Raw genomic sequence first — 27,867 nt, 5'->3', positions numbered from 1 at the left:
TTGTTGTTGATTCTTCACAAAAAAATTACAGTTTTATATCTTTATGTTTGAAGCCTGAAATGTGGCAAAAGGTCGCAAAGTTCAAGGGGGCCGAATACTTTCGCAAGGTACTGTATCTTTACTCATTGCACTTCTCCTAAAATAAAAATACTAGGCTCCCGTAAAATGTATTGTATGTGTGAGGCAGGTTCTCAATAAGCAAAATATAGCCTAGGCCTACCATTGATACTGCATTATAGCAATGAATCATTTAAATTAAGCGGAGCCAGTTCAGAAAATAAACCTGAGAGCCCCTCCTCAGGCTGACGCATCAGCTGAGATGGCATCTACTGTGTTAGAGGCTAGTATCAATCACGCCTACCTTAGTTGGCGGTCTATTTAAGCTGACCGGGTCTGCTCACTCATCCTGCTGCCACTTACTGTTACTATGTGCTGGCTTCTTGTTCCCACCATCACCCCAGCCTCTACCTGTTAGGTTCTGTGTTCCTGCCGGGGGGATTGGTATAGCTTACCGCACTCACTGCCTGTAGGCTATTTTATATTGATGCTTTGCTTGGACAGTGAGCTACCCTGATGGAGCAGAGCCTATATCGCCAAGACTTGCACTATCCATTGCTTAATAAATGATTAAACATATTTCTACCTGGCGTTTTCTTTCTGAAATAAGTTTGTATGAGTGCGTCTTTGGTAACCGGATGAGATGCTCTCTTTGGAGATGGGTATGGATACTTGAAGAAGCTAAATTAAGTATGCAGGTAGGCGCATACAGTGCATTCGGAAAGTATTAAGACCCTTTGACCTTTTCCACATTTTGTCAACATTACAATCTTATTCTAAAATGGATATCATTAAAAAAAAAATCTTCATCAATCTTCACACAATACCCAATAATGGCAAAGCGAAAACAGGTTTGTAGAAATGTTAGCAAATGTATTAAAAAAAAATAAAAAATAAAAAAATATATATATATATATATATCTTAACGAAACTATTCAGACCCTTTGTTATGAGACTCGAAATGGAGCTCAGGTGCATCCTGTTTCAATTGATCATCCTTTCGATGTTTCTACAACTTGATTCGAGTCCACCTGTGGTAAATTCAATTGATTGGACATGATTTGGAAAGGCGCACACCTGTTTAATATAAGGCCCCACAGTTGACAGGGTATGTCGTGTCTGTTGACTTATATCTCCCTCACTAACTTTAAGCATCAAATCAAATGTTATTTGTCACATACACATGGTTAGCAGATTTGAATGTGAGTGTAGTGAAATGCTTGTCAGAGCAGCTTACTGATCACTGCACCTGTACACAGCCCATCTGTAAATAGCCCACCCAACTACCTCATCCCATATTGTTATTTTTTTTTGCTCTTTTGCACCCTAGTATCTCTACTTGCACATCATCATCTGTACATCTGTCACTCCGGTGTTAATGCTAAATTGTAATTATTTCACCACTATGGTATATTTATTACCTTACTTCCCTAATCTTACTACATTTGCACACACTGTATATAGATTGTTCTATTGTGTTTGTTTATCCTATGTGAAACTCTGTGTTGTTTTTGTCGCACTGCTTTGCTTTATCTTTGCCAGGTCGCAGTTGTAAATGAGAACTTGTTCTCAACTGGTTAAATAAAGGTGAAAAAAAATTAATGTCAGAGCAAAAACCAAGCCATGAGGTCGAAGGAGTTGTCCGTAGAGCTCCGAGACAGGATTGTTTCGAGGCACAGATCTGGGGAAGGGTACCAAAACATTTCTGCAGCATTGAAGGCCCCCAAGAACACAGTGGCCTCCATCATTCTTAATTGGGAGAAGTTTGGAACCACCTAGACTTCCAAGAGCTGGCCGCCCGGCCAAACTGGGCAATCAGGCGAGAAGGGACTTGGTCAGGAAGGGGACCAGTGCTCCAGAATTCCTCTGTGGAGATGGAGGAGGACCTACCAGAAGGACAACCAGTGGCAGGGACTGGGAGACTAGTCAGGATCGAGGGAAAGATGAACAGAGTAAAGTACAGAAATATCCTTGATGAAAACCTGCTCCAGAGCGCTTAGGACCTCAGACTGAGGCAAAGGTTCACCTTCCAACAGGACAACAACCCTAAGCACACAGCCAAGACAACACAGGAGCAGCTTTGAGACAAGTCTCTGCATGTCCTTGAGTGGCCCAGCCAGAGCTCGGATTTGAACCCAATCAAACATCTCTGGAGAGACCTGAAAATAGCTGTGCAGCAACGCTCCCTGTCCAACTTAACAGAGCTTGAGAGAATTTGCAAAGAAGAATGGGAGAAACTCCCCAAATACAGGTGTGCCAAGATTGTAGCGTTATACCCAAGAAGACTCAAGGCTGTAATCGCTGCCAAAGGTGTTTCAACAAAGTACTGAGTAAAGGGTCTAAAAATTTATGTAAATGTGATATTTCAGTTGTTTTTTTCCCGTAAATTTGCTCAAATGTATTAAAACCAGTTTTTATGCTTTGTCATTATGGGGTATTGTGTGTAGGTTGATGAGGGGAATAAAACAATTTAATCGTTTTTAGAATAAGGCTGTAACGTAACGAAATGTGTGGCAAGTAAAGGGGTCTGAATACTTTCCGAATACACCATATGTTTATATGTTTAAGGATGTGCAGTATATTTTCTGTTCAAGGCACATTGACTAAACAACTTTATGGATATGCTGCTTTGCAAGGCAAGGATAAAACAGAAAACACGTTGCTGTTTAACCAGCCTTAGTAGCCTAGGCCTAGGTTAAGGGTAGCGGAGGGCTTGATACGAAATGGGAAACAAGAAATCAGTTTTTTTTAAACAACAACCATATTTCTACACAGGGTGGGGTCAGAAGCATGATATCATATATCTCTTCTTGTTCCATGGCACTGTGTGCACACGTAGGCCTAAGAAGACTCACCTGTGCGATGCTGCTAAACCAGCCTTGATTAAGAGGACATGTCTTTTCCATGGGCACTGTGTGTCCACAGTGGATGGGTGGGTGGATTCCGCTCTCAAAATGCATGCCATTGTCAAATGCGTTACCATTAAGACCTGCTTTTTGTGGGTCTTATCTTCCCATTAGCGCTGGGAAGATTGTTACTTTTGCGCTTGTTTTTAAGGACATACCTAAAATATTGCCACACCTCCCACCTCAACGCAAGCAAGTTGATTTTAGACAGGTAAATTGCCCAGCCTGGAGTTAGACACTTGTCTTCCTTCTACTAAGTTTTTCCCGGACAATGTGCTACTGCTTTTGCTTGCTGTTTGGGGCTAAGGACAGGTTTTAGGGCTGTATTCCAGAATTCCCGGTTGGAGGATTTCGTATCTTGGTCAATCCTTCCTGATTCTAGGAATCCTCCAACCTGGATATCTGGAAAACCTGAGAATTTTTGGAAAGTTACTGTAAGTTTGCAACCCTCGACAATTTAATGTAAAGCACTTGTGACATATAATTATTCTAAAAGGTCTTTAAAAAATGCATTTGATTGATTGATGTACAATGGAATCAATGGATCTTATCTTTTTTGCTCCCTGTTTTTTTCTGTTATTTCTTCCTTACTAGCTAACAGCAGTGATTTGGCTGACGAGTTCCTGTACTCCCTGTTGGATTCAGATGTGGTGCCATATCACAACTTATCTGAGGTGGTGGATGCACCTCAGGCTGGAGAGTGTGTCACCTTTGACCCCTTGAGTGGAGGCTGGGGCTTAGACGTTTGTGTCAGTCAGAGAGGTGCCATCTGCCAGTTTGAGAAAGGTGATCGCGCACTGATAACAGTTAAATGTCATCGAAACATGATCTAATTATTTCTAAGCACACACAAATCAATCAAAGGGGGAGTGCATGTTTTTTTGGGGGGATTAAACAACAACATCCTATGTAAAATAAGATACAACTTTTAAAAGTTAAGCGTCACCTGTCTCAAATAGACTCTTGTTATGTTATGGTGCCAATGTAATAAAAAACTCAATGGCCCTGCTTGGGTACTTTCAAAATTAAACTTAGGATGTGTTCAGAAAGGTGATGTGTTTAGAACGTTATATAAATGGGATTAATAGAGCTAGCAGGATTCCCTATTCTACATGTCAAATATTTGTTTTACACATTACATTTATATCTGGACATTCGATAACGTTGCAGCCATTCAAACAGACCCAAGTCATTCCATCCTTTAGGTAATCACTAATCTATAATTGGTTAAGTTACGTCTACCTCCGTAGATACCTTGCTTTCACCTATCCAGTCACCTTAAAGGGGCAATCCAGGATTCGAACAACAAAGCGGTCAGCCCGCCACTTCTTTTGGTAAACAAGAGTGATGAGGCTGGAGAAATGTAATTGATAGACAGAGCTATGGACTGACCACCCATGAGATCAAAATTATAGTGTTAGCCATGTTTTGATTTCAAATTTTAGGACCTGTTTTGGTATCAAAAAAAGTACATAAAACAATTAATTGATGAAACATTAAATTCGGCCTTACTGCTATTAGCCCATAGAAACACATTGAATAAAAGATTCATACATGACAAAACAGATCAACAGTCAATAAAAGAAAGTGTCTGTCCTATATCTGAGAGATATAATAAATATCAGGATTTTAGGCATCCTAGAGCAAAATGTGTTCGTGAGAGTCTCACGTTTCAGTATTAGTGTGTAGCCCAATCTGTACAGACTTTAGAGACAGAAGTTGGCAGATGGGCGGAACCGACTTCAGATGAGTCCCGTGACTCTTGTGGGGGTAGTAGAGCAAAACGGAGAACACCATCGTGTTTGGGAGAGTCTCATCTGTCTATAGAGTAGTAATACATTCGGACGCTACAGATGTTTTTGTGAGAAGACCGATTTTCGGGATGTCACATGGTCTGACAAACACCACTGTAGACACGCCACCTTCCACCGTAGATGCGGAAGGCCGCCATTGGTGGATGAAGTGATTTGAGACGCTGCCCATGCAAAAAAAAACACTATATCTCTAGCTTAAACAAAATTATTTTGATGGGGATTTTTGTATTATGCTAATTATATTTACACTGGGGCACGGACATCAACTCTGGGCGGTTGTGTATGTTTTATTCAGTATATCCCGAGATATCTCATACTAACATTGTTTTGTTTACTTTTTTTTATTCTAGAGGTGTTGGACATCTTCGGCTTTCCCAAGACAGCATTTTTCATTAAGGTGAGCAAAGATGCGCTCGACCAACCCTGTAAATTGGAAGGTTCACCCAGCTGTAGCCTATTAGTTTCACGCCATTCAAATGCAGCTTTATCAGTCTGGATTCTGCGTCCAACAACCGCAAGCCAATGGCAGAATTAATATGCATCTCCCCTGGGTCATTTAGGGTTGCGTCCCAAATGGCACCCAATTCCCTATGTAGTGCACTGCTTTTTACCAGGGTCCTTAGGGCTCTGCTTAAAAGTAGTGCACTATAAAGGGCATTTGGAACACAACCTTAAGCCTGTGTCACACCAAAGGTTTTCTGTTATATTGACAAGATAGTTGAGTGACTGCTCCAACAATGGAAATGCATGTCCTCAAAGATGGAAGGCAGGGGGGAGGTGGTGAGATCAGCTGTGTGGTGACCATTCTAGCCAGTGTGAACAACTATACTCCGATATAGTTGTTTATATGAGTGCATCCATTTATATCAATGCATTTATAACACAACCATTACGAAACTTATTTTCGATCAAATAAGCCTCACGTACCAAATTAGGAATGACATTTTTTGTTGTTGACCAAATTTGACACTCATTGACCTCCATTAAAAAAAATCCTCACTTATCCTCGTCTTATTTAGGTAGACAGATTTTGGATTGAGTAAACCCCCTTGCTTTGCAGCTTCCTCTGGTCACACAAAGCTATTTGGACACAATTTTTGTTTCAGATGCAAGTGACATCTTCTCTAGCAACTTTGCTGATACATGAAGCAATTCAAAGGCAATTGAAATTTTATGCAACATCCAATCCTGTCATACATTGAAGCTCCCGAGTGGCGCAGCGGTCTAAGGCACTGCGTCTCAGTGCTAGAGGCATCACTACAGACACCCTAGTTCGAATTCAGGCTGTATCACAACTGGCCGTGAAAAATAACCGGGACCTAAGATGCATATCGGGAGAGTGGAAGACGCGTAGTCGCATTTCATTCACCCACTTTCATTATGCGACCTAAGACGTCTTGGTCAGAGCATACGGCGTTAGAATTGATTTGCGATCCCAGAAATTTGTCGTGGATCTCAAATCGTGGCAAAATCGCAGTTAAAAATCATGTAATGTATTATACATTACACGATGGCGTCACACTGAGCAACCCAGATCCAACTTCGTTAGAAGCAACATACAGTGCCTCCAGAAAGTAGTCATACCATAGATCTACACACAAGACCCCATAATGACAAAGTGAAAACATGTTTTGAGAATTGTTTGCTAATTTATTGAAAATGAAGTATAGAAATATCCAATTTACTTAAGTATTCACACCCCTGAGTCAATACTTTGTAGAAGCAGCTTTGGCGGTTTATAGCTCTGAGTTGTCTTGGGTGTGTCTGTATCAGCTCTGCAAACCCGGATTTGAGGATTTCCTCCCATTCCTCCTTGCAGATTTTCTCAAGCTTTGTTAAACCATTACGTCTAAGCCGGGGAGGGTTCTACTAAGCCATGTGGAATTGTTTTAAGAAGGTACCAAAATGATCCATACCAAGGATCATTTTGCTATTTGATTTTGAATTGTAAGACCCCTTGAAGTATCAAAAAATATATAAACAAATTATTTAATGAACATTTTTATTTGACCTTTACCGCTATTAGCCCATACAAACACATTGAATAACAGATTCACTACATGGAACAACAGATAGTCCCCCCCCAAAAAAAGTGTGTTTACATGTGTTTAACCCCTTATTTTTGGAACTAAACAGTCTCCATAAATACTTCCATAAATGTTTTCATTTGGTACCAGGGGACCTTCAGACTAGTCTTGTGATGCCTGTGGGCATCCTAGAGCAAAACAACTGACATGTACGTGTTCTTTAGAGTATCACCTTTCTACAGATGGGTTATATTAGTGTAGCCCAAACTGTTCGAACACTACAGACAGAAGTTGGCAGATCGGCTGTACCGACTTCAGACGAGTTCGAAGACGTTTGTGGGGCTCGTAGACCAAAACATTCGGACACTACAGACAATTTAGTAAGAAGACCGATTTTCGGGATGTTTCATGGTCGGACAAACACCGCTCTAGCTCTATGCTAATTAGATTTCCACTGGGGCACGGACATCGATTCTAGGGGGTTAATTTAGATGGGGAGCGGTGGTGAACAGCAATCTTCAAGTCTATCCACAGATTTTCTATGGGATTCAAGTCTGGGCTTTGACTGGGCCACTCAAGGACTGTCACATTCTTGTTCTGAAGCCATTCCAGCATTCCTTTTAACAAACTCCAGGCGTGCGTGCGGTCATTATCGTGGAAAATACATAATTAGTCATTCTATCCCATGTTTTACTGTTTAAAGAATTATCTTGTTATATGCTGGTGTTTTTCTAACCTGATACAACCTTGTCTTTGTGGGACTTAGTCATAAGACTGGGCGTATAGCTAAGGTCAGCTTGGGTGCGGCCGCAGCATGTGACACCCCGTGGGTTTACTATCTACAGAAAGTCACATGTATGGAAACTTGCAGAAAGGAGCACATTAAAGTGTTTTGCAGTTGTGAATGTGCTAACTAATTACCTTTTACACACTATCTGTTGACTGCCACGTATACAGAAAGAGGTTGTATGTATTTCCTCTATAAAAGCAGAGACCGGGCTATGTTTGTTAAGCTTTCAACTCTGAACCGTTCTTGGTGATGTTGATTTTTGCAAATCTTATGATAGTGTTGTTTGAAAGAATCTGGTCTCTCTTCCCTTTGATTATATATTCCACAATATCACGTGCCTTTTTCTCAGGAGTGGCTTCAGTCTGGCCACTCCAATAAAGCCCAGATTGGTGAAGTGTTGTAGAGACTGTTGTCCTTCTGGCAGGTTCTCCCATATCAGCCAAGGAACTCTCTGTAGTTCTGTCAGAGTCCTTCTTGCCCGGTTGTTCAGTTTGGTCAGACAGCCAGCTCTAGGCAGAGTGTGGGTATTTCCATATTTTTTTCAATTTCACAATGCTGGAGACCACTGTGCACTTGGAAACGTTCAACACTCAAGAAATGTTTTTTTTTTACCATTCCCCAAATAAATGCCTCATAACAATTCTATCTCAGAGATCTGCAGACAGTTCCTTGGAGTAGCTGCTCTGACATGCACTGTCAACTGTGGAACCTTTCCACTGGGGCACGGACATCGATTCTAGGGGGTTAATTTAGATGGGGAGCGGTGGTGAACAGCAGGTGTGTTTCTTTTTAAATCATGTCCAAACAATTGAATTGGCCACAGGTGGACTCCAATCAAGTTGTAGCGACATCTCAAGGATGATCAAAGGAAATTGGATGCACCTGAGCTCAACTTGGAGCGTCATAGCAAAGGGGTGTGAATACGTACAGTACCAGTCAAAAGTTAGGACACACATACTCATTCAAGGGTTTTTCTTTATTTTTTACTATTTTCTACATTGTAGAATAATAGTGAAGACATCAAAATGGTGAAATATGGAATCATATAGTAACCAAAAAAAGTGTAAACAAATCAAAATATATTTTATAGTTGAGATTCTTCAAAGTAGCCACCCTTTGCCTTGATGACAGCTTTGCACACTCTTGGCATTCTCTCAACCAGCTTCATGAGAAATCACTCTTAAATGAAAGAAGTTTGTGGAGATGGAAGAACCTTCCAGAAGGACAACCATCTCTGCAGCACTCCACCAATCAGGCCTTTATGGTAGAGTGGCCAGACTGAAGCCACTCCTCAGGAAGTGACACATGACAACCCGCTTGGAGTTTGTTAAAAGGCACCTAAAGAACTCTCAGAACTTGACAAACAAGATTCTCTGGTCTGATGAAACCAAGATTGAACTCTTTGGCTTGAACGCCAAGCATCACGTCTGGAGGAAACCTGGCGCCATCCCTACGGTGGAGCGTTATGTTGTGGGGATGTTTTTCAGGGAGACTTGTCAGGATTGAGGGAAAGATGAACAGAGCAAAGTTCAGAGAGATCCTTGATGAAAACATGCTCCAATGCGCTAAGGACCTCAGACTGTTGCTAAGGTTCACCATTCAACAGGACATTGACCCTAAGCACACAGCCAAGACAACGCAGGAGTGGCTTCGGGTCTATGAAGCCGGGTCTTTATATTCATGAAGTCTATGAATATCATTGAGTGGCCCAGCCAGAGCCCGGACTTGAACCTGATCAAACATCCCTGGAGATACCTGAAAATAGCTGTGCAGCGACACTCCCCATCCAACCTGACAGAGCTTGAGAGAATCTGCAGAGAAGAATGTGCCAAGCTAGTAGCGTCATACCCAAGAAGACTTGAGGCTGTAATCGCTGCCGAAGGTGCTTCAACAAAGTACTGAGTAAAGGGTCTGAAAACTTGTGTAAATGTGATATTTAATTTTTGTCTTAAAATCTGTTTTTGCTTTGTCGTTATGGGTATTGAGTGTAGATTGATGAGGTGGAAAAAATATTTAATCTATTTTAGAATAAGGCTGTAACGTAACGAAAAAGTCAAAGGGTCTGAATTAGAGGTCGACCGATTATGATTTTTCAACGCCGATACCGATTATTGGAGGACCAAAAAACCCGATACCGATTAATCGGCCGATTCCTTTATTTTTTTATTTGTAATAATGACAATTACAACAATACTCAATGAACACTTATTCTAACTTAATATAATACATCAATACAATCAATTAAGCCTCAAAAAAATAATGAAACATGTTCGATTTGGTTTAAATAATGCAAAAACAAAGTGTTGGAGAAGAAAGTAATATGTGCCATGTAAAAATGTGTGCCATGTAAAATATGTGCCATGTAAAAAAGCTAACGTTTAAGTTCCTTGCTCAGAACATGAGAACATATGAAAGTTGGTGGTTCCTTTTAACTTGAGACTTCAATATTCCAAGATAAGAGGTTTTAGGTTGTAGTTAATATAGTATATATAGGACTATTTCTCTCTATACCATTTGTATTTCATATACCTTTGACTATTGGATGTTCTTATAGGCACTATAGTATTGCCAGTGTAACAGTATAGCTTCCGTCCCCCTCCTCGCCCCTACCTGGGCTCGAACCAGGAACACATCGACAACAGCCACACTCGAAGCATCGTTACCCATCGCTCCACAAAAGCCACGGCCCTTGCAGCGCAAGTGGAATAACTACTCCAAATCTAAAAGCAAGTGACGTTTGAAACAGTATTAGCGCACACCCAGCTAACTAGCTAGCCATTTCACATTGGTTACACCAGCCATTAGGCTGATAGGCTTGAAGTCATAAACAGCGCTGTGCTTGAGAAGAGCTGCTGGCAAAACGCACAAAAGTGCTGTTTGAATGAATGATTACGGGCCTGCTGCTGCTCAGTCAGACTGCTCTATCAACTCAGACTTAATTATAACATAATAACACACAGAAATACGAGCCTTTGGTCATTAATATGATCGAATCCGGGAAACTATCATTTCGAAAACAAAACCTTTATTATTTCAGTGAAATACGGAACAGTTCGGTATTTTATCTAACGGGTGGCATCCCTAAGTCTAAATATTCTTGTTACATTGCACAACCTTCAATGTATGTCATAATTACGTAACATTCTGGCAAATTAGTTCGCAATGAGCCAGGCAGCCCAAACTGTTGCATATACCCTGACTCTGCGTGCAATGAACGCAAGATAAATGACACAATTTCACCTGGTTAATATTGCCTGCTAAACTGGATTAGTAGTTATAACTAGTGATTATGATTGATTGTTTTTTATAAGATAAGTTTAATGCTAGCTAGCAATTTACCTTGGCTTCTACTGCATTCGTGTAACAGGCAGGCTACTCGTGGAGTGCAATGGTTAGAGCGTTGGACTAGTTAACTGTGCTGTTGCAAGATTGGAACCCCTGAGCTGAACAAGGCAGTTAACCCACAGTTCCTAGGCAGTCATTGAAAATAAGAATGTGTTCTTAACTGACTTGCCTAGTTAAATAAAAGGTATAAAAATACAAATAAAAAAAATGAATAATAATCGGAATTCGGCGCCCAAAAATACCGATTTCCGATTGTTATGAAAACTTGAAATCGGCCCTAATTAATCGGCCATTCCGATGAATCGGTCGACCTCTAGTCTGAATACTTTCCAAATGCACTGTAAATAATCCCAATAGACATTCCCATTCAAGTCAAAGTTCGCTAATGTTCTAATAGTTATTCTATTTCTATGGTTCAAACCACCATGTTTTTCACCAAGGTGATTGAGGACATGAGCATGAACGCGTCGTCTGAGAAAGACTTGGTGTCGCTGAGCGGACTGACTACCGTGCTGGTCAGGGTCCTGGAGGCCAGTCCGGACATCCTCACGTCCACTGATGTCCTCTACCTCACCGAGCTGATGAAATTGGAGGCCACCACCACCACCCAGGAGGTCAACCATGCCCAGGGGGGCCTAGACTCTGCCGAGGCCATGGTGTCCATTGCCACCAACTACCTGAAACTGGCCAGTCTCATCCTGGACTCTAAGAGGGCCACCCGGTGGCTAGGTCGGCCGGAGGACGTTGTACGTTTTCAGTGTTCACACGTTTATATAATGTATTACACCAGCAAACAGAACTGGTTGCAATTACGTATTTAATGATTTCATGGTCAGGTTGTATACTGGTCTTAATATTTTTTTTGTCACACTTTTGTCTTAACTCTACAATGAATGTGAAGTTTTGATTTATTGTGTAATTTTTATATGTTCTATAAGGAACTGGTTCTATAAGGAAGTTGTAATCTGACCACAAAACAACAGGAATATTATGTATTTTTCATGACTTCTTGATCTTGTCGTGAAAAAATATATCATTACCTGATTGTAACAGAGACCAGTCGTTGTATTCTGGTTACATGACCAGTTTTCAACCAGAAAATCCCATATCAGTAATATGTTGTTTTTTTCACACAAATGCAAAAAAAAAAAAAAAAAAATTTTTTTTTTTTTTTTTTTTCCATACAGACTGTGGGACCATTCACTGTGGTGGAGAGCATTGATAAACTGACTGGAGCTTTAGCAGATGTGCTATCTGCCGAGTGGAAAAGCTTCACACTCTCCACGGAAAACATAGGTAAGGATATTGTTTGCATCCGTTTTTTTATAGTGTTGCTAAACATCTTTGAAATGAGGTCTTATTAAGAATAAAATTAACATAAGAACTGATAAGAACGGATAAGAACTGGAAATAGAACTGGGAACTTCAGATAGACGCGAACCAACTAGAGAATAGAGGTGAAATGACAAAGAAAAGGGAGTTCACTTTACAGTGGTATCTGATGGCTCAGTCTGGGAGTATAGTGTTTGAATCAAATCAAATTATATTCGTCACAGGCCGAGAGAAAGAAAATGAGAATTATTAGAAAAATTATAACATGTAATAATAAATACCCAATGAGTAATGATAACTTGGCTACGAGGTAATTGAGGTAGATATGTACATATAACTAGGAATGAAGTGAATAGGCAACAGGATAGTTAATAAACAGTAGCAGCAGTGTTTGTGAAGAATAAAAAAAAGTTTGTGCAAAAAGGGTCAATACAGATAGTCCCGGGTAGCTATAAGGTTAACTATTTAACTAACTATTTAACAGGTTTCTGCAAAAAAAGAAACGTCTTCTCACTGTCAACTGCGTTTATTTTCAGCAAACTTAACATGTGTAAATATTTGTATGAACACAACAAGATTCAACAACTGAGACATAAACTGAACAAGTTCTTCAGACATGTGACAAACAGAAATTGAATAATGTGTAGCTCAACAAAGGGGGGGGGGGGGGGGTCAAAATCAAAGTCACTGTCAGTATCTGGTGTGGCCACCAGCTGCATTAAGTACTGCAGTGCATCTCCTCCTCATGGACTGCACCAGATTTGCCAGTTCTTGCTGTGAGATGTTACCCAACTCTTCCACCAAGGCACCTGCAAGTTCCCGGACATTTCTGGGGGGAATGGCCCTAGCCCTCACCCTCCGATCCAACAGGTCCCAGACGTTTGTTTAAATTATGTTTAATGTTTAAATTATGTATTTAATATAGACAAGAAAAATACAATAATGTGTGTGTTATTAGTTTAAGCACACTGTGTTTGTTTATTGTTGTGACTTAGATGAAGATCAGTTCAAATTGTATGTACAATATCTGCAGAAATCCAGGAAATTCCAAAGGGTTCACATGCTTTTTCTTGCCGCTGTACTGCACCAGGTAACTTTGATTATTAACCTCATCAAACCACGTCCCCTGCGCGCACGCCTGTTAGCTAAACTATGTGGAGATATGGCATCAGAGCATGACAATGTTCTATTGCACACTGAGGCTTGGTGGTTATTGAGGGAGAGTGTTGGAAAGATATTTCGCATTGAGAGAGGAACTGTTGTCATTCAAAATGGATGTAACCCCCCCCCAAAAAAAACAGACTTGGTTGACTTTTTGTGTAATGAAAAAAAAATGTGTTTCCTTGACTATGTAACAGACATATTTGGAGAACTGAACACAAGCATGCAGGGGAAATACAAAAACATTCTACTGACGAGTGACCGAATCAGTGGATTCAGAGGGAAGAATTCCTATTGGAGAGAGTATTTCCAAAGCGAACCATGCCCCCTTCCCTAGGCTGTGCATGTTTCTAACGAACAACAGCATCAGTAAGTGTCCCACACGAGTGATGACTGCTCACTTCCGATGCTTGGAAGAGAACTTTGGGACCTACTTCCCAATCCGTTTAACTGTGATCCTGGCTCAGTTGACATGCCGGTAAGTGAAAATGAACAGCTGATCGAGCTGTCATGTGACCGAATGCATTCACTGGTCACTGTGGAGGAGTTTTGGTTCCTGACTCAAAGGGAATACCCTGCCGTCTCCCTCTGAGCATTAATGCTGCGTTCAAAACAACTGGGAACTCCGACAGGGATATATATTTTTGAACAGTCATCCAACTCGAATTTCCAACTCGGGACCTTGGACCTCTTTCTAGAGCTCCGACATTCTGACCTAAACATCACTGGCATCATGATTTGACCTCGTATTTTTCAGAGCCTTCTGGGAAGGCTTTCCCCTAGATGTTGGAACATTGCTGCAGGGACTTGCTTCCATTCAGCCACGAGCATTAGTGAGGTCGAGCACAGATGTTGGGCAATTAGGCCTGGCTCGCAGTCGGCGTTCCAATTCATGCCAAAGGTGTTCGATGGGGTTGAGGTCAGGGCTCTGTGCAGGCCAGTCAAGTTCTTGCACACCGATCTCGACAAACCGTTTCTGTATGGACCTTGCTTTGTGCACCAAGGCATTGTCATGCTGAAACGGGAATGGGCCTTCCCCAATCTGTTCCCACAAAGTTGGAAGCACAGACTCTTCTAGAATGTCATTGTATGCTGTCGTGTTAAGATTTCCCTTCACTGGAACTAAGGGGCCTAGCCCGAACCATGAAAAACAGCCCCAGAAATTATTCCTCATCCACCAAACTTTACCGTTGGCACTATGCATTGGGGCAGGTAGCGTTCTCCTGGCATCCGCCAAACCCAGATTTGTCCGTTGGACTGCTAGATGGTGATGCATGATTCATCACTCCAGAGGACATGTTTCCACTGCTCCAGCGTGAATGTGTGCGAGATGCTCGGCCACGGAAAACCATTTCATGAAGCTCCCGACGAACAGTTATTGTGCTGATGTTGCTTCCAATGGCAGTTTGGAACTCGGTTGTAAGTGTTGCAGCTGAGGACAGACAATTTTTATATTTTTATGAGCTTCAGCACTCGGCGGTCTCGTTCTGTGGGATTGTGTGGCTTACCACTTTGCGGCTGAGCCGTTGTTATGGCTAGACATTTCCACTTCACAATAACAGCACTTACAGTTGACCAGGGCAGCTCAAGCATGGCAGAAATTTGACAAACTGACTTGTTGCAAAGGTGGGCTCTTCCGTAAGACCATTGTACTGCCAATGTTTGTCTATGGAGATTGCATGGCTGTGTGCTCGATTTTATACACATGTTAGCAACAGGTGAATTTGAAAGGGTGTCCACATACTTTTGGGCATGCTTGTTAATGAAGTTTGTGACTGGTGTGGTAAGTTCCTCAATGCCATCAAATGAATCCCGGAACATATTCCAGTCTGTGCTAGCAAAACAGTCCTGTAGCTTAGCATCCACTTCATCGGACCACTTCCACATTGGTACTTCCTGTTTGATTTTTTGCTTGTAAGCAGGAATCAGGATGATAGTATTATTTGGCAGATTTGCCAAATGGTGGGTGAGGGAGAGCTTTGCATGTGTTTCTGTGTGTGGAGTGATGGTGATCTAGAGTTTTTTTTATTCTAGTTGCACAGGTGACATGCTTGAAGAAATGAGATAAGATGGATATCAGTTTCCCTGCATTAAAATCACCAGTCACTAGGAGCGCCACTTCTGGATGAGCATTTTCCTATTTGCGTTTGGCCCTTTTACAGCTCATTTAGTGCGGTCTTTGTGCCAGCGTCAGTTTGTGTTGGTAAATAGACAGCTATGGAAAGTATAGATAAACTCTCTTGACACGTACCAACAAATGGGTGTGATCATTCTATTGTGGTCCCTAGGGTTGCAAAGTGTCGGAAACTTTCTGGTAAATTACCGGAATATTTCCATGGGAAGTTAAGCCCTGGAATTTGGGGAATTATTCTTAAATTCATCAAAAAGTTAGCTTATAACAGTGAACCTTTTTTGTGGGATACACATGAGGCAATTCTAGGTCTTGTGGCATATTTTGGTTAAACTATCCCCGATTCAATGGTATTGCAACCATCTGCATGCACAGTGCATTATTCCATCACATGTGCAGTGCACTCTTCCATCACATGTACAGCTGATTCTCAAGATATTGCACACTAACATGCTGGCCAGACCGGACACGTCATGTGCGCGAGCGAGCAAAATACATTTTAGAAATCCAGTTATTAAATTATTTCACCCACACTGCTCGCGCGCGACAACGAGCGTCTGTGATGCCAAGGGCTAAATAGAACTCCTTTCTATTTCTGACGCAGATCACGCTTGCAAGTCCTGTGCATTTCAGGTAAAATAACAACTCAATGTTTATATCCCAGGACATATTAGCTAGCAACAGAAAGCTAGCTAAATAGGACAAATTAGCTAGCAAGTGCAAGCTAACTAGCTAAATTGCCATACATGTTTAATGCTTTTCGACCTGTCCCCAAATGAATGTCATTGGTTCAGAGTTTGTTTTGATATTTTAACCTGCGTGTCGTGATCGCGTTTGGTGTAGGGGGACAAAATAAATGTATGCACGATAGAGCACGATGGCGCACGCGCGCATCCGGTTTGGGTTCCGTGTAATGAGATGCTATTGAGCCCACACTACTACACTGTCTGAGCCAAGGACTACATGCTTTCTGGTAAGTTTTGATTACAATACTGGGTGGGGTGAATATATTTTATATGACATTTTATATTTTTTTGTTTAAATCATTTCTAAAGTAACAATTTCTGCTAGTTAGTTTTTGTTACCATGTGGGTTTTAGCTTGCTTGAGCCTAACTGAGGAGTGTTAATTCACCTGTTTACATACATGTTTCATTTTAAAACATCTTATTGCTTAACTATTTATCTGTACATGGAATTGTATTTGTTTTTTTTACAATTTTTTTCTAATCTTTACAGGAATGTCACAGGCACTAACTGATGTGTGGAGACATTTCACTGCAGCTAATGTAGAAGGAAAAGCTGTGTACATTTGCAAATACTGTGCCAAATCATATGTGAAGAATGCATCAATGATGCAGAATCATCTGGCCAAGTGCATAAAGTTCCCTCAGCACTCACAACAAGCAACCTCTGACAAAAGTCCCTCTACTTCTATTCGAGGTGATAATGCTGAATCAGACACCTTATTGATAGCAACAGCTCATGGTCCTCCTGGAACCAGAAGTTATTTTGACTCAATGGAGGAACGTAATCAGAGAAATGCTGATGGATGTCTTGCTCGAGTTGTGTATGCAACTGGTTCACCTCTGATAAACTACATCATCTCCACCCCTCAAACCAGTATTCTACAAGAGCACAGACACAAGGGACAACAGACACACCGGTCTCTACATTGCAGATAAGCTGAAGGCAGCCATCAATGACCTTGGCCCACAGAAGGTATTTGCAGCGGTGACAGACAATCATGGAAACATGAAGGCTGCTTGGTCTAGTGGAGGAGTCCTTCGCTCACATCACACCCATTGTCTGTGCTGCTTATGCATTGAATATGCTCCTCAAGGACATCATGGCACTGAAAACAATAGATACACTCTACAAGAAAGCCAAGGAAATGGTTAGGTATGTGAAGGGTCATCAAGTTATAGCAGCAATCTACCTCACCAAGCGAAGTGAGAAGAATAAGAGCACCACATTGAAGCTGCCAAGCAACACTCATTGGGGTGGTGTTGTCATCATGTTTGACAGTCTCCTGGAGGGGAAGGAGTCTCTCAAAGAAATGGTCATGTACAGTGGGGCAAAAAAGTATTTAGTCATACACCAATTGTGCAAGTTCTCCCGCTTAAAAAGATGAGAGGCCTGTAATTTTCATCAAAGGTACACTTCAACAATGACAGACAAAATGAGAAATGAAAATCCAGAAAATCACATTGTAGGATTTTCCATTTATTTATTTGCAAATTATGGTGGAAAATAAGTATTTGGTCAATAACAAAAGTTTATCTCAATACTTTATTATATACCCTTTGTTGGCAATGACAGATGTCAAACGTTTTCTGTAAGTCTTCACAAGGTTTTCACACACTGTTGCTGGTATTTTGGCCCATTCCGCCATGCAGATCTCCTATAGAGCAGTGATGTTTTGGGGCTGTTGCTGGGCAACACGGACTTTCAACTCCCTCCAAAGATTTTCTATGGGGTTGAGATCTGGAGACTGGCTAGGCCACTCCAGGACCTTGAAATGCTTCTTACGAAGCCACTCCTTCGTTGCCCGGGCGGTGTGTTTGGGATCATTGTCATGCTGAAAGACCCAGCCACGTTTCATCTTCAATGTCCTTGCTGATGGAAGGAGGTTTTCACTCAAAATCTCACAATACATGGCCCCATTCATTCTTTCCTTTACACGGATCAGTCGTCCTCGTCCCTTTGCAGAAAAACACCCCCAAAGCATAATGTTTCCACCCCCATGCTTCACAGTAGGTATGGTCTTCTTTGGATGCAACTCAGCATTCTTTGTCCTCCAAACACGACGAGTTGAGTTTTTACCAAAAAGTTATATTTTGGTTTCATCTGACCATATGACATTCTCCCAATCTTCTTCTGGATAATCCAAATGCTCTCTAGCAAACTTCAGACGGGCCTGGACATGTACCGGCTTAAGCAGGGGGACACGTCTGGCACTGCAGGATTTGAGTCCCTGGCGGCGTAGCATGTTACTGATGGTAGGATTTGTTACTTTGGTCCCAGCTCTCTGCAGGTCATTCACTAGGTCCCCCTGTGTGGTTCTGGGATTTTTGCTCACCGTTCTTGTGATCATTTTGACCCCACGGGGTGAGATCTTGCGTGGAGCCCCAGATCGGGGGAGATTATCAGCGGTCTTGTATGTCTTCCATTTCCTAATAATTGCTCCCACAGTTGATTTCTTCAAACCAAGCTGCTTACCTATTGCAGATTCAGTCTTCCCAGCCTGGTGCAGGTCTACAATTTTGTTTCTGGTGTCCTTTGACAGCTCTTTGGTCTTGGCCATAGTGGAGTTTGGGGTGTGACTGTTTGAGGTTGTGGACAGGTGTCTTTTATACTGATAACAAGTTCAAACAGGTGCCATTAATACAGGTAACGAGTGGAGGACAGAGGAGCCTCTTAAAGAAGAAGATACAGGTCTGTGAGAGCCATAAATCTTGCTTGTTTGTAGGTGACCAAATACTTATTTTCCACCATAATTTGCAAATAAATTCATTAAAAATCCTACAATGTGATTTTCTGGATTTTTCCCCCCATCTTGTCTACAAGTGTTCATATTTAGCTAACTCTCGGCTGACAGAAACCCGAATATGAAATCAGCCAATAGCAATTACTATTTACAATTCATCATATCACGGGTGAGCTCAGAGTACTGATCGAAATAATTGAGTAAAACACTTTATAAAAATCAAAAGTAATCCGATGAAGGGTTGTGTGTGCGTGCCAACATGTTTTTTTTTTTTTTGCGTCAACCAAAGATAAGGTTTTTTATTTTTATTTAACCTTTATTTAACTAGGCAAGTCAGTTAAGAGCAAATTCTTATTTACAATGACTGCCTTCCCCGGCCAAACCCGGAGGACGCTGTGCCAATTGTGCGGTACCCTATTGGAATCCTAAATCCAGGCCGGATGTGATGTAGCCTGGATTCGAACCAGGGACTGCAGTGACGTCTCTCTTCTGAGATGCAATGCCTTCTGGAGACGAGATGAGTTTGGTCGTTTTTGAAGGGGGTGTGTCATCTACTTCACCTCATTATATAACATCTTTGGTCTAACAGACACCCAGAATGCATTGTATAATGTCAACAAACATTGCGCAACACATAGCTGGCAAATAGCTTAGCCTTATCTCATCGTAATCAGTACAACATTCAAAAAAGTTTTTTACACACATCATAGGTGTCCATTAAAATCTATGCAATTATCGGAAAGTATTATTTTTCACCAGTACTGTGAATAAAACTGTTAATACTTTATGCTCCATACATACATACTGTATGCTACAGTAGAAACGTCAAAACGATAGAATACCTCATGAAGCTGGTTGAGAGAATGCCAAAAGTTTGCAAAGCTGTCATGAAGGCAAAGGGTGGCTACTTTGAAGAATCTAAAATCTAAAATAGATTTTGAGTCGTTTTAACAGTTTTTTTTGGTTACTGCATGAGTCCATATGTGTTATTTCATAGTTTTCATATTTTCTTCAATGTAGAAAATAGTACAAATAAAGAAAAACCCTTGAACGAGTAGGTGTGTCCAAACTTTTGACTGGTACTGTATATTTTTGATACCTCAAATAGCTAAATTATCCTTGGTATGATCATCTTAAAACAATTCCATATTTTAGCACGAGTCCAATTTGTCTGTAATGTTCCTGTATTACTTTATAGGAGTCCAATTTCCCTGTATGTCCTTTGTTCCCAGATGTGCACGTGGAGGCACGGACGCTGTCCCAGATGAGCTGCAGCTGTGTGTTTAAACCATCAGTGTTTGGCGGCCACAGTAGAGGTAGTGGCCAGGACGAGCTGCTCATCCCCGACACGGAGGTCCAGAGACTACATGACTTGGGTAACACTCATTCATGCGGATGAACACACACACGGACACTCACACTAAGGTTTAACTCTAGAACCACTAAAGAACGTTGCCTATAGCCTATTTTTGTTTCCCTTACAATAAAAACATTACAGTGTAAGCCATTTGATCAACTTTATTTGTAGATTCAATTAGTAATAGTTATAGTAATTAATAAAGTCCAGTTACAGCTTCTTTTGACAAAGTAGAAGTTAAAACTATAATAATAATATAACCAACCAGGTACACAGGTGAAATTATTTGCCATATTCCTAAACAAAAGCATCAGTACATGAACAATTGTGAAGGATGAATTGCATTAATTAATATTTGTGGAAATACTGTATATTCATGACAAGATATAAGAACACGCATTTTTTGATTGTATCGGACACTTGCGTGCCTTTACGCATTAATCAATCTCGTCTTCTCTTTATGCTTTGTTTCCAAAGTCAGCACAGAGCTTCGAGGCTTTGTGTGAGCAAGCCCCACAAACAAATCGGTTACACTGCACACAGTTTTCATGGGCCTTGTTTTGTGTGCCCCTGCTGCAGGTGTCGCATAACCTCTCTGTAGCGGTTGTGTGGCATGGTCTCTCCCAAAACAAGTCCACCCTAAAACTATCAGAACAAAATTCCTCTACATCCATGCTCTTTCCGCGTGCAATAAATGCTTACAGTTCATCATTAGACATGTCCCACGTACTGTTTCCTTTTTTGTGCACATGAGCAACAGTACAATCTCTGATGCACTGCGACATCTGCATGTCACATAAACTCATCACTCTTTTCTACCCAAACCGTGCCATCCCTCCCAGACTCCTGTCTCACCGTGGCAGTTGGGATCACTGTCTCAGTTGGCTCTGTTCTGGTTTTTCTGCGGCGAGACTCAAGATCAGAATCAGATGAAGACTCTTCATCAGCAAGGTTGATTTCAATCTCAATATCTGATCCTCCATCAGGCTCCAAATCTAAATTCTGCAGTATTTGCAGTGCTGTCAAAACGTGAAAGAGAATGGTAATCAAACCCGCAAGGCGTGCGGTCAAATTATTAACATGAGTGCCAACGCTGATAAATAGGCATAACACAAACTCGTTATTACACTATTGTTGTTCTAAATGAAACCAACCTCTTCACCCTCATCATTCAGTTAGGCCTAATTTAAATCAGATTGTGAAGTAACTTGCACAATGATTGCCCATTCCATCCATTGTCATTCATTCTGTGGGCTGGCATCGTTTGCTTCGCTGTATAGAGTCAAGGATATGTTTAGCGTTATTCTAAAGGCCTACTGCAACATGTAACATGTTCTCATTTCCCTTACAATACATTTGATTAGTAATAGAGTTATAGTAAATAAAAGAGTCCCATAACAGCTTATTTTTACAAAGTAAAATGTAAAGTTGAAGTCGGAAGTTTACATACAACTGCCCCAAAACATCACTGCTCTAGAGGAGATCTGCATGGAGGAATGGGCCAAAATACCAGCAACAGTGTGTGAAAACCTTGTGAAGACTTACAGAAAACGTTTGACCTCTGTCATTGCCAACAAAGGGTATATAACAAAGTATTGAGATAAACTTTTGTTATTGACCAAATACTTATTTTCCACCATAATTTGCAAATAAATTCATGAAAAATTCTACAATGTGATTTTCTGGATTTTTTTTCTCATTTTGTCTGTCATAGTTGAAGTGTACCTACGATGAAAATTACAGGCCTCTCTCATCTATTTAAGTGGGAGAACTTGCACAATTGGTGTATGACTAAATACTTTTTTGCCCCACTGTACTTTATTGCTAGAAAAGGCCTACCATAGATTTTTAGGCTAACGAATGATAATGAATGAATAATAAGTAAATTGTTAGCTTTTATGTAAAATATAGCCTACCTTAGAATGGCACATGATTCGCGGCGGGTTTAGATTTGCGGGCAATTGATCAACCGTAGTGCTATCCTCTACAGCAAATCTCTTTGATTAGCGGAAAATCAAATGTTCCCTCTGATAAAATCACCACAGTAAGCAAAGTAAAAACAGCCACAACCTTCCCAAATTCTCCCGATAGCAATGAACAAGGAGAGAGAAAAGGACCAAGGTGCATCGTTCAGTCAAAGCTAGGCTACAGCGAATGTCATTTTCACTAGACCGTATTAACCCCATAATATTTTACTAGTCGGCCAACAATGCTTCATAGGCCTGTTAAAACTAGGCTACATCATCAAAATAGTGTGGTGACTTCAAGAGCACTTTGAGTTGGTTAAATTGCGACAAATACAACAAGATATCGTTAGATTAATGTGTATATTTCTCCATTTATAGTGGTATAGTCAGATTTTTTTCCACTGGTCTTCCGGTTTGAACAAGAATAGCGGGAGACTCATTTAACTAACACTCGCATCAGTGTTGTATTTTATGATGACGTTTATTTTATCACCCATTTTGTTTGGCAGGTCACAAGGAAGTGATGTTCATCCATACGTACTACAGCCATCTCATGGAAATCCAGTCTAGGATGGAGCAGGACACTTCTCCAGAAGACCAGAGTGAAAACACAGGGTCTGGTTTCCTTACACCTCCAATTTGACCTAGTAGAGAATGTCATCCAATACAAGGAATGACCATATGACCTTTGGCTTTGACATAATTATGGTAAACGTTTCAGAACCTCCAGATCTTTTGGGGAATTAAAATGCTACACCAACATACAGCATGGAGAATTCAAAGGGAATACATTATTGGATTATATCTGAATACAATCTTTATCTACTAGAAAAATGTAAAAAGAAACTACACTTTATACTTCTAGTAGTCTGATCTTAATCGGATAAGATCTGATTTCGGTTGCCAACAAGCTCACATGAAAGGAAAGGCCTAAAGGTTACATCTACTCTATTATTGCTCTCCGCAGTGTCCTCCCTGGTCGCTTGGCCACTGCAGTCATCTCAGCCACGGTTCGAGACCCCTCCAAGGCCCAGAACATCCCAGTGGCCATCCACTATACTTTGTCCTCCTCGCACGTGGTAAGATCAATGGCTGCATTCCAAATGGCACTCTATTTATTTTATAGTGCACCCTATTACCTTTAGAGTCCTATGTGCCCATGTCAAAATTACTGCTCTATAGGGAATAGGGTGCCATTTGGGACATACACATTACTATATATGAAGGGGATAAAGCCCACTGCTACACACTAGATTACTGCCTGCATCCTGATTCACACTATAGTGCCAACCTGAACCATAGAGTACTTACTGGCTTGGATATTTTCATTTCACATTGTCCTTTCCAGCTCTGCTCCAGCAACTACGGTGATGAGTAATCAGGCCAGCCAGTGCGGCTTGGCTTGGTTCGGCTCAGTAGTGTGAAATGTTATGTCCTGCAACAACAACAAAAATATTTCCTGCAATTCTTATGATGAACCGAATTCCAATCCGTACAATATGTTACGATTTTGTAAGTATGGGTGTGTGGTGTAATGTTGATGTGTATATATTGTGTCTAGTGGGTGGTTCTCCTCCTACAATTTTTCTTAGGCGAGGTTGCCAGATTCTCAAGAACCCCAGAATCTTTGGGTTTCACTAACAAATGGTGCAATTCAAACCAATCTTGGTCATTTTTACAGTGGTTGGGAACAGGGTGAAGTAATGGTTGAGGGAAACATAACGTTGTTATAGAAACTCTACAATACAGTACATGTCATTGATTTGACATCTATTCACAAAGTAAAGAGTTGGCCCAGGTCTTTCTAGTAAGTTCCCTGGCCTGATTCCGTGTTGCTTTTGGCGTGTCCTGTCGAAGGGTGCGAGGAGAGAGACTGAGAGAGAAAGAGGGTGAGAAACATCTGTTTCTTGTTCTAGGTGGAGTATTCGCAGCGAGTCATGCCTGTTTGCGTGTTTTGGAATTTCACCCTAATGTAAGTATGACCACACAGTGCAGCTAAGTCAGACGTCCCTAGAGTACATGTCAGTAGCGATAAGTCATAACATAACGTTGCGTAGTGTTTGTATGTGTGTGTGCGTGCGTGTTTGTGTCATATTGATTTCTGGGTTTTTGTGCCACAGGACTGGGAATTCTAACGGCTGGTCCAGCGAAGGTTGCAGAGTGACTCACACGAGCTCTGATGTCACTTCCTGCTATTGTAACCACACCACCAACTTCGCTGTCCTGATGAATTACATGGAGTCCAAGGTATAGCATGGTCGTTCCACCAATTACATGCCATTTGAGTAGTGTAACTTGGTGAGGAAAAAAAACAAACATTTTAACATTCTGTCATAAAGAGTACGTTCAACTTTATAAAAAACATGTTTTACCATCTCAAGAGGTTAATTAAAAATTAAAAATAGTGCGTAACTGCCAAATAAAGTAACAGGGTTGACTGTAACAATATTGACCGTAACAGTGTTGAAGATGTAATCTTAAATCAGCCATAAATCACCTTTTGAAATGCAGAATGGAAGCTTGTTGTGTGAATCAGGGAAGGGGAATTGAATGCAAGCTTCACAGTATTTTTGTTATTGTTAAAACATTTCTAGCCTGTCGATCTATGGGTAATAGGGTTGATGTGTTACGCTCAACCCACTCAGTTTTCCACCACAAAACACCAGAAATTTGTCAAAAAGGGTAGATTTGACTATGAGATGTTCAATGTTTCTTTAGAAAAAATATAATTTAAAAGGAACAGTTTCAGTTCAATTTATGTAACAGGGTTGACTTTTTTTTGTTCTCTTGAAATTAATATTAATATTAATACACTGAACAAAAATGTAAACGTAACCTGTAAAGTGTTGGTTTCATATCCTTGTTAGTGAGCATTTCTCCTTAGCCAAAATAATCCATCCACCTGACAGGTGTGGTATATCAAGAGGCTGGTTAAACAGCATGATCATTACACAGTTGCACCTTGTGCTGGGTACAATAAAAGGCCTCTTTAAAATGTGCTGTTTTGTCGAACAACACAATGCCATAGATGTTAGACGTTTTGAGAGAGCATGCTGACTGCAGGAATGTCCACCAGAGCTGTTGCCAGATAATTGAATGTTAATTTTAATATCATAAACTGCCTCCAACGTAGTTTTAGTGAATTTGGCTGTACGTCCAAGCGGCCTCAAAACCACAAAACACGTGTAGCCACGCCAGCCCAGGACCTCCATATCCAGCTTCTTCACTTGTGGAATCGTGGGTGGAGAGGGGGTGCTGAGGAGTATTTCTCTCTGTAATAAAGCCCTTTTGTGGGGAAAAACTAATTCTGATTGGCTGGGCCTGGCTCCCCAGTTGGTGGGCCTGGCTGCCAAGTGGGTGGACCTATGCCCACCCATGGCTGCACCAATGCGTGTTGCATTTATATTTTTGTTCAGTATAAATAATAATCTGCAGAAATGACGTCAAAGCAACAACATACACTACAGTACCAGTCAAAAGTTTGGACACACCTACTCATTCAAGGGTTTTTCTTTATTTTTACTATTTTCTACATTGTAGAATAATAGTGAATACGTAAAAACTATGAAATAACACATATGGAATCATGTAGTAAAGAAAAAACTGTTAAACAAATCAAAACAGGTTTTATATTTGAGATTCTTCAAAGTAGCCACCCTTTTCCTTGATGAGAGCTTTGCACACTTTGTGGTAGTGGTATGTTTCAGTTCTGATATTGCATCAAATAATTTTATACACATGCACGCACAACTCCAGCAACTGGTGGATTTGTAGCCAGGTCAGCGTAGTTCAGCTCTGCTCTGCTTAGTAGGGTTATTTGTTGTGTTAAGTATTCCTCAAATCAAGCTCATCTAACGTCAGTCACTTGCACTTATTGCCATCAGACTGTTGCAAACTTGTATTGTGCCACATTGCCCAGTAGATGTCACTGTTAGTATGGAGAACCATAGGCCTCAGGCCATGTAGGAGTTAATCAGCTATAATATAGACTTGTTCCTAGTGATCAGTACTCAGTGGATGATAACAAGACTTATGTGTTGACTGTGTTTTGACTGGCTTGTCCTACTGTGTGTATGCGTGTGTGTGCTTTTCTCCCTTTCTCTCCCCAGTGGACTCAGGAGGAGGAGGATATTTTGACGAAGCTGACGTTTATCGGCTCTGGGGCCTCTCTGTGCGCGCTGGTGTTGACCTTGATGCTGTTCACCGTGCTGGAGTGAGTGTTTTATTAGCCAGTCGCCAAGCTGCTACTTTTGAAAAAACACCACCACTGTGAAACTGGGAAGAATTTGAACCAACATGGCCTCATTGGAGACATTTGGCCTCTCTAACTTAGCTTCACCCTCCAAAGCCAGCATGGCCCATTTCTTAGTCAGCACTCACTGGAATATGATATTTTAGCCATGCAAAAGCAAACAACAACATTTACTTAAAGACAGTAAGAGAAAACAAACATTGTAAGCAAGCCCCTTTAAAAGCAATAAATTAGTAGCTACATTCACAATTAAACCTGATTTAACAGCAGAACTCCTCAACAGTAAGTTGCCACATCCAGGGTTTGGGTTTCTAACTCCATTTGAATTGATTAAATTCAGGAGATTCATTGAAGACATTTCTCATTATTTCCAATGAAGAGTTGTCTGAGTTGAAATGGAATCGACCCCAACCCTGGTCAAACCAGTCATCAACATACCATTGGAATCATAGAGATACAATTACTAGAATTGGGTTTTCCCATTCAAGTCAATGTAATTTGTTTCAAGTAAAATTGTCATGATCTCAAGGACTTTGTCCCTTCTAGTAATTATATTTCTATGGTCGGAATCCTGCCTAGTCATCACTGATGCTCTGTTTTAGATGTTTTTAACAGTGCTAATGTAGTAATTAGTAGTGTATGGGTTTGAGCACACTGAAGGTTTATGGTGGCATTAAAGGACAGCAAATTAACTCATCAATGGAGATCCAAATCAGCATGGGAATTGGAATAGCCGATTGGTCAATCGGCTGGGGTTGGAAATAGCGGGAATAGGCGACTTGACAAGGAGATTTATGAGCCAGTTACACCTAAATCATCCCAGACACACCCGATGGCACACAGATGAAAACAAGAGATGGCTGGTTATTCGCCAATACTTCATTTGAATAACAACAAAATGACAGACCCACACTTGGTTTGCTATAAAGCTGAGGATGGGGTTGGATAAATCACAGAGTGAGCCTTTAAAGCCTTTCTATTTGCTGCTATTACTTTCTTTCTCAGACATTTTGAAAGTATACATGTGAAATGTGTAATTATTGCAAAGATACTTGATTGGGGTTTTATTGTTATGCCGTCCTGTTAAAATATAAATGTTTTCAACACTAAATCTTTTGATTCTGTCCAGCATTCCCAAATCGGACAGGACGTCTATCCACAAGAACCTGTTCATTGCGCTAACCTGTGCCCAGATAGTCCTTCTCTGCGGTGGCTCAGCTGTCAACAACAAGGTAGGCTA

General features: G+C 40.9%; 1 protein-coding gene across 5 annotated transcripts in view; it reads left to right on the top strand.

The window, feature by feature from the left end:
• Window positions 1-27,867, top strand: part of LOC110523998 (adhesion G-protein coupled receptor D2) — a 162,202-nt gene that overhangs the window by 15,773 nt on the left and 118,562 nt on the right. For all 5 annotated transcript variants that reach the window (XM_021603244.2, XM_021603243.2, XM_021603246.2 and 2 more), the window contains exons 6-16: window positions 3,558-3,749; window positions 5,128-5,174; window positions 11,380-11,685; window positions 12,127-12,235; window positions 20,284-20,427; window positions 22,885-22,990; window positions 23,343-23,454; window positions 24,292-24,347; window positions 24,496-24,622; window positions 26,485-26,588; window positions 27,757-27,859. In XM_021603244.2, the coding sequence (XP_021458919.2) occupies window positions 3,558-3,749; window positions 5,128-5,174; window positions 11,380-11,685; window positions 12,127-12,235; window positions 20,284-20,427; window positions 22,885-22,990; window positions 23,343-23,454; window positions 24,292-24,347; window positions 24,496-24,622; window positions 26,485-26,588; window positions 27,757-27,859 (1,406 nt within the window). The remainder of the gene's footprint in view (window positions 1-3,557; window positions 3,750-5,127; window positions 5,175-11,379; window positions 11,686-12,126; window positions 12,236-20,283; window positions 20,428-22,884; window positions 22,991-23,342; window positions 23,455-24,291; window positions 24,348-24,495; window positions 24,623-26,484; window positions 26,589-27,756; window positions 27,860-27,867) is intronic.

This window comes from Oncorhynchus mykiss, chromosome 5 (genome assembly GCF_013265735.2).
Source record: "Oncorhynchus mykiss isolate Arlee chromosome 5, USDA_OmykA_1.1, whole genome shotgun sequence".
Taxonomy (NCBI): Eukaryota; Metazoa; Chordata; class Actinopteri; order Salmoniformes; family Salmonidae; genus Oncorhynchus; species Oncorhynchus mykiss.
This window is presented reverse-complemented; position numbering and strand designations above follow the sequence as displayed.